General features: G+C 38.1%; 1 protein-coding gene across 1 annotated transcript in view; it reads left to right on the top strand.

The window, feature by feature from the left end:
• Positions 1-9,321, top strand: part of kiaa0825 (KIAA0825 ortholog) — a 131,274-nt gene that overhangs the window by 4,164 nt on the left and 117,789 nt on the right. The window contains exons 3-6 of the mRNA XM_024276128.2: positions 6,592-6,754; positions 7,194-7,376; positions 7,534-7,719; positions 7,893-8,217. Coding sequence (XP_024131896.1) covers positions 6,592-6,754; positions 7,194-7,376; positions 7,534-7,719; positions 7,893-8,217 — 857 coding nt within the window. The remainder of the gene's footprint in view (positions 1-6,591; positions 6,755-7,193; positions 7,377-7,533; positions 7,720-7,892; positions 8,218-9,321) is intronic.

Here is a 9,321-nt window from a genome sequence, read left to right as displayed (position 1 = left end):
TATTTTTATTGTCTGAAATATTTAATTTATTAAATGTTAACCCAGAAATATAACTTGAATGAACAGAACACATGAACAATAAGATAAGCAGAACTCTAAAATCTTTTGTCAGCAGTATTACTCCAAGAAAACAAAGATGTTGACAGACAATTACCTTAATTAGTTGCGTTAAGTAATATTAACTTGTTAATTCGAATTTATTTGATCACGTGCGTTAATGCGTTAATGTTCACAGCCCTAAAATAAAGATATTCTATTCTATTCTATTTTATTGTAAAACTCTACAGCCTTCACATTCTTTTGACTACAGTTTTCAAGGCAGTAACCTATATTTATTTATCTATTTATTTTAATTATTATTCAAGACAGCAATTTCTATGTGTGGATTACAAGAGGACAATATTATTATGCTTTAAAGTCCCACTCTAATCGTCTTTTATAAAAGTATTCCTAGTGGTCTTTAACTATTATTATGCCTTTTTTTGCCAAAAAAAAACCTGTGTAGTTTTATAAGACATAGTTTCTGCAGAGACAAAACAAAGAAATAAATACTGAGAGTGTGTCGGAATTTTGGCATCAGTGAGTTATCAAAGCCATCTTGATTTTTCTTTTTTTTTGCAAATTGGGGATAATTAATGAAAGTGCTAATATTTGTTTTTTGATGCTTATACTTGTGTCGAACCATCTATTATTATGTTTAGTAAATTCCTGATTGAATATCAAGTACAAAGGCACTAAACTCAAAAAAGTTCTAACAAAAATGGTAAAGAATGAAAGGTGTTTTTTAATATATGAACTCAAATTTTCATGGTTTAATCCAATATAAGTTTCTTAACAGCTAAAAATACGCAAGAAATAAATTTAAATGATAGAAAAGATGCTTTTGTGTGTGTGTTTGTGCACATGTGTGGGTCTGTCTTTGGTGGCAGGAGCTGATAGTTAAATAGAACAACTAGATTAATAAGGAGTAAGACATAGGGGCATTGAAGGAAAATGAGAAATCTATATTTCAGGTCTTTCATCGTTTGTAGCGTTGGGAGGCCGAGGGCAGATGATGAAGGACGGGCTAAATGTAGCTAGTGAACAAAGCCTCACTCTCACACCATTAGTGTCGGGGACGCATCCCTTCTTCATCCTCTCTCGGTGTCTCCCTCCCCTTTTCTCTTTTTCTTTCCTTCTTCCTTCTAAATGGGAACATAATAATTGAAGATTCCACATCTTGAAACGAAAACCCTTGGGTAGGTAATTCAAGGCTTATTACTGAAGGCCGGGCCATTTTTCTGCTTTCTAAGCATTAAAGGGTTATTTTGTGTTCCTGCAGATGGGAGAGGGATAACCATTATGAGAACAAAGCATCCAGATAATGGAGAATGGGGCTAAAAATAAGGCAATCCTCCTTTCGCTGTGGGGGACCACTGGTCAGTGTCTCTGTCAGACCTCAGCTAACTTTCTGGCAGACTACTTGAAGACAACCTGTTATCTGGGTGGACACATCTAGAGAAATAAAAATGTTCCAAGGCCTTTCTTTGGCCTCGACTAGGGTGGGCTGCAGACACATATACCCGGCCGCACACATAACTCCAGCTCACTCGCTTGCTGCCCAACTGACTTATCAGTGTCTGGAACAAATTACGGAAGTGGAGTGGAGGAAAGAGAAACCAAGGGATGGAGAAGAAAGGCTTACCCACGCCCATGAAGGACTTCAACCTGTTTGTGGGTCACAGTGACTGTGCCTGTTCCCGCTTCTCAGATGTCACAGATTTGCCTGAGAGCCGCTTCCTAATTGAAGGAGATTAAGATAGGCTGACAACGGAGCTGGTGCCCCCAAATTGAAACGCTGTAATCCATTAATTTTCATCAGATGGGACAGTGCAGCAGTGGGACCGGATAGGGTGGGCCACCAGGAAAAGACCTCTAATGAAGTGTCAGCATTGAGACTAAAGACAGGCTTCTAGTTTCACACCGCCGAGGCGAACAGCTCTCCCTGCTTGCCTGTCAATCTTGATCTGAGTGCGGCATCAATACTTCCTCTGATTCTGTGAATGGTTCTTTAGGCTATGAATAAAACAACCTGAGATAAAACACAGCAATAGTTCTTTGCTGTAAACAATACTGATCTGTACTACTTGCTGTATGCGGCGGATTTTGTGTTTAGCTGTGCATGACACGTGTGTTAAGTCAGTATATCAGCTCTCTGGTATTATTTGCTGTGTTGGGTGGCTCAGGGCACTAAGTGTTCAACAGGGCCAGGCCAAGAAGGGATATGTTTTCAGCCTGCTCACTCAACCCCACCGAGTCCTTTCCTCCCATCAGAATGGGACCCTTTGATGGAGAAGATATTTGGTTCTCAGGTGGCTGCTTTAGCCCAGACTGTACCTTAGGCTTATTTAAATAAAAGGATCTTTTAGCCCCTGTTGCCTCCAACCCCCACCTCTCGAAGACAAGCCTAGGGGAGTGGAGCGCGAAAGACAGACAGCCCCACCGCAGCCCACCCATACTAAATTAATTCTGACAAGGAACTTAAGATAACGTCAAAGCGCTGACTAATCGCAGGATTGGGTTTCTGTAAGTCAGGGAGCTGTGAAATGTGCCATCATATCTAATAAAAGACCTCCAGTTACTCCCCTTTTCTCTCAGCGGTGGGGAAGGTTGGGGGGGAGTCGTCTCAACAGTACAGCCTTTCTAGCTGAACCGGTCGGAAAAACAATTACCTTTCACTCCACTGGTGAAATTAAAAGTGCGAGCATTTGTATGTGAGCATTTGTTCGAGTGCGATGATTGGCATGTTTGTCAAGAGGCCTAAACAATTTTTCCTCCTAGTTTTGTCTTCCCTTTTTTCCCTCTCTCTGGTGGTCTTTTGTTGAGTTCCTCTCTAGCGTTTTTGCCATTAAGGATTTGTCCATTGTTGTCTTTCCACTGAAAGGCGAAGGGTTTCATTTTCTGTGACTTCTCTGTTTACCACCAATTTTTAGCTTCTTCTTCCTGTTTCTTTCTTCGGCATCCGAGCTTCCAGTTGAAGTCATCGAGTTTAGAGTTAATCCCGCCGAGTTGATTAGGCTGCAGCTAGCATTCACAGCGGCGAGCAAAAGGTCACCACATTTGTGGCGAACTGGATGGAGTTTTTTGACTCCGACCATCCAAACCGACTTTAAAACTTACAGCACAAGGCCCTAAGGAGGGGCAGCTGAAAGGCAGGAGTAAAGAAAAGAAAATTAGGAGGAGTCTTAAAGGGAGATGAACAACACCCCCAACCCCTGAAAATGTTTTAGAGAAAGTTTCCTTTCTGAAACCACTCTGATTGTATTTCCGACGGAATGAATTAGATGCTAAAGAAACAAGATACTTTTCCTCTGTTTGTAAATTAACATAAGTTGCAGTGCTTACTTTGTATTCTATATGTTTGATAAATCCCACAAAGAGACTTGTTCTCAAGCTGTCAAGGAAAGTGGAGTTCACTTTATTTTAATCTTTGGTCCAGAGTCAGACTTGTTTAAGCTTCTCCCTGTTGCTAGAGATTGCTGACACAAGTATAACGGACATTGCTTTCATGCAGTGGTTCCAACCCCCGGGCCGTGGACTGGTACAGGTCCATGGGTCACTTAGTACCGGGCTGCAGACGAAAAAAAAAAAAGAAATACATGTGACAACTTAGATTATTTCAGTTTAGTTTATTTTCTGATCACGAATAAATTTTTTTTTTGGAAAACTGCTGGATTCTGTTCTTAACATTCGTGTTGGTCATGACTTACCGTGGCTACCTCCATGGCTACCTGGATTGATAAGTCAGTAGCCTAAAGCTAAAAAGCTAACTAAAAACAAAACAATAAAACATATTTGGAAAATTTCTTCATGGAGAAAAGAGCCAGTGAGGAACCCGAATAAGAGCCTTTGACTTCAAAGAACAATAAAGCTGCTGTTTACAGACAAAACTAGAAGTCTTCCTCGATTTACAGAATTATTGAGACAGTTGTTCTCGCATAGCAGAAGCCGATCTGTCTTATATGCGCCAACAGACTCTCAATTGTTTCTCACACGCGGATAATAAAGTTGGAGACAGTGGATTCACCTTTATATTATATTTAGAAAATACCAGTTTTACAAATTTTATTTAGCATTATTTATCCATCACACCTTAAAAGTCAGACGTAGCTGAAGCTAGCGTCCAGTTGTTAGCCTCCACTTTGACCTTAGAAATAAGCGTGAGATGACATCAGGCCAATAATAACAGTAAAACAAAATAATCTGGAGGGCCGGATATAATTACCCGGAGCGCCGAATCCGGCCCCCGGGCCTTGACATTGACACATGTGCCTTAAAGAGAAAATCTTCATAACAAAGCATCCACAGACATTTTACGGTTAATGAAGATTCAGTCAAATAAAGTTGCTGATTTGTGGAAACTTGTAAAAAGGACATTTGAGAATTTTTCTACAGCAAGGGTGAATTAGGTAGACATCCGTTCAGAAACTTTAGCACAGAAAATGTTCCTTTGTGTTGAAAAAAATACCCAATGAATAAGGATTAATGTAAAGACAAAATATGATCAGTCTTTTTACCCTGAAAATAATCAGAGTCTGTACTGAGTGTTTAAATGGCGTTCTATAGGAGGAAAAAAAATAGATTTTTTTTTTAATCAGAAACTACATCTACAAATAAACAATGTTGTTTCATTGAATCTTCATCATCTGTTTAAAAAAATCAGATATTTTTAGAATTTTTTTAAAACAAAATTTCTTGTGGTAGTATTTTATTTTGAAAATTGATTTTCAGAAAATGGAAGCTTATAAATGCAAACTTCGGCCCCGTTTAGACCGGTCCATGAAATTATTGTCTAATATAAACCGGTCCGTGGCCTGAAAAAGGTTGAGGACCACTGCAGTAATGGATGGAAAACAAAATAATTTAAAGAGCCCAACTAAATTGTGACTTCCATATTTGGTGGCAAAAAAGAGCTCTGAACACAGATATATGTTTTTGAATTATGTGGTAAATGGCGTAAATCTGTATAGCACTTTTCTACTTTCTTAAAAGGCCCAAAGCGGTTTACAGTCCCAGTCCCATTCACCCATGCACACACACATTCACACATCCACCTCTGACAAGCAGGGAGCTAAAAAAAACAACTAGCCTTAATTGCTGTCCATCTTTTGTAATATTATTTGTCTAAAACCAACAAAACGTGAGTCTGGAGCCATTATATTTATTCTTAAATGTATTTCTTCTCATCATTTGTATTGCTTTGCTCACAAATAAAACAAGTCAGAAGTCAGTGGTGGCATTTGCCATGAGTCATTTTCTGCAAACATCTGGACCAAACCAAAGCAAGAGAGTTCAGACTTACACTTTCTAGTTTTGTGTCTATTTATTTAGCTTTAAGCCAAACTTGATTTGCTAATGCAGTGTTTACTAACCTCACACAATGTTTGAAGAAGCTACTGTATATCTATTTGCAGTGATGCACAAGGTGGTGGCAACCAAAAGGTAAAGCGAATTAATTTAAATACTTTACAGACCTGCAGAAAAAGGCATTCTGGCCTTGTTCACAATTTTCATACAGGCACCAAGAAGATAGACTGCAGATAATTAAAAATATCTATTGATTTTTTATTGTAAATTTGCCAATAATCTAGTTAATTAAAAAATGTATGACAAGTCTTCACAAAAGATTCAAAGATCCAATTTAATTTTGTGAGTCAAAAAAGAAGTTAATTTTTATTGATTTTTATAATTTTATTTCCTTATAGATTTTTTTTACTACAGTGTTTTTTCTTTTTCTAATTAATCTTTTTAAGCCCACTTCAACACACTAGTGTGTACATCTATTTATTGTAGGTCCGTTTGTTTGTGATTGCATGATCATCCTCCAACACTATACATCCCAACAATTTTAATTATAGGGTTATGGAGGTCTATACTTATGCACACAGGTGCAAACACACACACTTTGACTCTATCTAGCATCCAAATATATATGCATCGATTTGCATGGAAATGACTGAACATGTCGAGCCAGAGGATGTCATTCCTAATCTGTCATATTAAAGAAGAAACTGAATAGCTGATGCCGTCTGTTAACATCAAAAGAATGGTGTTTGTGTGTGTGTCAAGGGAACGAATAAGACATGAGATGGCAAGAAGTGTGTTTTTCAGATGTCTGCCGATGCCTGTAATGCCACTTCACACCAGATGCTTAGCACACACTCACACACTGATATATCGATGTCTGTGTTCATTACTGTTGATGTGTCTGTATCTGTCTTCATGCAGTGCGCAGACTGAATGAGAGCAGGAGTAACCTGGATGTGATGCGGTGTGTACATCCATGTGTGTCTCCATGACAGTGTTTGCGTCTGTGCTGACTGCTGTAAGACGGTTACTGTTTTATGGCTGTGTATTGATGCACTACTCTCTTCACTTAAGGAACGTTTCAATAAATGGGGCCGGGGTTGGTGCCTCAGCAGTTTCCTCTCTCATGGAGGACGGTGGCCTAGAAGATTTTTCAGATATTTTGCCTTTTGCAAGTGGGTCAGACCTGAACAAAAGTGATTCAAAATGATGTAAAAAAATGTTCTATTTTTGCTTTATTTTCAGTATTGAACAACACCTGAAGGAGCTTCAGACCAAAATGGGGGACCCAAGGATGGCGGATCGTCCCCCGAGTCCTACAGAGTGCCTACAATGGTTCAACCTCCGAGCACAAAACAAGCTAGCTGCCACAGGACACCAGGAACTGCTGGACTTCTTCAAAGCTTTGGTAATGCATCAAAATAATATTAATACTTGTTATTATAAGTACTCTATCATAATTTAGTGAAAGAGAATTTAAAACATTGTTTTATTGATGTATAAGGCTGATAAGTGACTATAGAAAATGCAAACATTTGGCATATTTAAAACTTGATGAATATTCTAAGAGGTTTGGGGGTAAATTAACACAAAAAGATGATAAATTAGCGGTTGATTTTTAACTATATTTGAGAATGTGTTTGTGCAGATGTGCAACAGTGAAAGAAATAGAAAAACTCATTAAAACTCCAAATTAAATTAATTTGATAATATAGATTAATGTTCACTTTCAGTCTTGTTTAATAACCACTGTTAATCTCAGAGGGTGGGGTTTCAGAATTATGCTGCTATTTTTAAAATCTTCTTTAGTGGAATTAAAAGCACTTTTTTTTTCCTGTTCCATTCAGCAACTGTATCTGAAATCAGATGAGCGGGGGAAAGAAGAAGCTGCTCTCCAGCTCCTGCTCTGCCTGTCTTCCCAGTGTGGCGTCTGCTTTCCTTGCACCCCTACCTCTTCTTCCTCATCCTGTCCATATTCTCAGCTGACAGATTTCTCCATCCATACGGTGAAAGATAACAATTCATTAGAGGTAATGAATTATTTATGATTCATTTGAATAATGCCTTTAAGGGTTGATTTTGATCATGTTTATTTTAAAGTTTTTAAAGACTGCACTTCCTTTCGTTTCTAGTAATGACACTTGGATATCTTTTTTTCTGCTCCTAAAATTTGATTGTCTCTTGAAGATCCAGGAGTTATGGAATGCTGTACGTCTCCACCTGCGACGTTACCTGATGGATCGACTGTTGTGTCGCAGCCCAGAGTTCTGTGAATGCAGAAAGATGTCCTCTTTGACCACCTTTGAAAAGGTCCACTGTCTACAGCAGTTATTCTTTCTCTACCCAGAGTGTGAAGTTCTCCGATATTATCAGGTACAATAAAATAAATCACGGAAAAAGTTACCTAAATTTAGGTGAATGATTGAAATACACAACTTAATTGTACTTAAATGTTTCTTAATTGCTCCCTAGCTTTATATTTAGGCTAAGTATGTTCAAGTTCACCACAGATGCAACAAGAAAAACACTATATTTAATTTTTCCAGGGTCTAAAACGCCAGCATGTGTTGAGTGTTCTGCACTCAAGCTTGAACTCCAGCCCCGGTGGTGAGACTGGCTTTGACAGACTGGCGGCAGGGTTCTGCAGTGCGGCCCCACATCTGAGTCGAGCCCTCACAGAGGAGCTCCAAGTCCTCACAAAAGTAACAGAACCCAAAGCAATTCTTGGTTTTCTCAATGTGACTTACCTCAGCACTTTGGCCCAAGAGCTGGCCTCCCAGATGGAGAAAGAGTGTGAGATAGCCCAAAGGGATAACAGCGCACTGAGCAGCAAGAGCAAAAAATATTCAGCCAGGTCCAGAGCAAGCGTGGGTGAGTAAAAACTTTCCAAAATCAAATTTATGTCATCGTTGGTGCTGCTTTTGGAGATAATTTATTTTTGATAGCCCTTACTGCTTTTCCTTTCCTTTATCCCTTCTCTCTTTCTTAATTGTTGTCGCCTAATAAAGGCAATTTTCTCTCCTTCTCCTTTTTGCTTTCTTGTAAGCTGAAGTGTGTAGATATCTCAGCCAAAGCCAAGATCTCTCTCAATGAAGGCAGCTCTCAATGTAACTGCTTTCTGTTGATGGCCCTCTACTGCACCTGCACTCCTTTCTTTTTGGTCAAAAGAAGCAGAAAAGAAAATTTCCATGGCCAAAGCTTTTAAAAACACTTCTGCATAAAATCACAAATTGCCTTTATGACTACACAACATCCTGAAAGAAAGTATCAAACTTGACAGAAACAGTTTTTAAAGCACATCTTTATCTCATTTCCAAGGCAACTATAGAAAAGCAGAGCTGATTTTGAAATATTAAATTTCTTTTTGTATTTTAGTCAAAATTAAGGCAATGAAGAAATATATAAAATGTATTCAAACCAAATAAAATGTTCTTAATATTGTAAAAAATCTGTAAGAATCTGTCTTAGAAAAGATCAACAGGAAGGTTTTAGGATGTCCAAGTCTGAGTTTTCTGCCAAAATAAAAAAAAATACAAAATTTTGGAGAACCTCAATAAAGTGAAGCTTAGCTCATATAAAGCTAAGTTTAGCACACAAATCCAACCACTTTGTTTATTTTAACCTCTTATTCACAAGGAGCCATTAAAAAAAAAAGAAACAAATAAAATTCACAGTAATTTTTAGATTATAAGTCACTTTTTTTGTGCGTAGTTTGGTCAGAGGTGTGACTTAAAAAAAAGCAACAACTACTAGAGGGCACTGTGGGTATATGTATCATTATTTACTACTAACAGCAACACAGAAGAAGAAGTGCTGCTCACAGTCTCATTGACAGTAGAATCATAAATAAAATAATATATATAAAATAATAAATGTCAATATGTTCAGTCTTTCGCCGGGCTTGGTGAAATTGTTCCAAAGTAACACAAAGGAAGAAGAATTCAACAAATTTACTGATTTAAAGTGGTGTAAAGA

Source organism: Oryzias melastigma, linkage group LG9, assembly GCF_002922805.2.
Source record: "Oryzias melastigma strain HK-1 linkage group LG9, ASM292280v2, whole genome shotgun sequence".
NCBI classification, from domain to species: Eukaryota; Metazoa; Chordata; class Actinopteri; order Beloniformes; family Adrianichthyidae; genus Oryzias; species Oryzias melastigma.
This window is presented reverse-complemented; position numbering and strand designations above follow the sequence as displayed.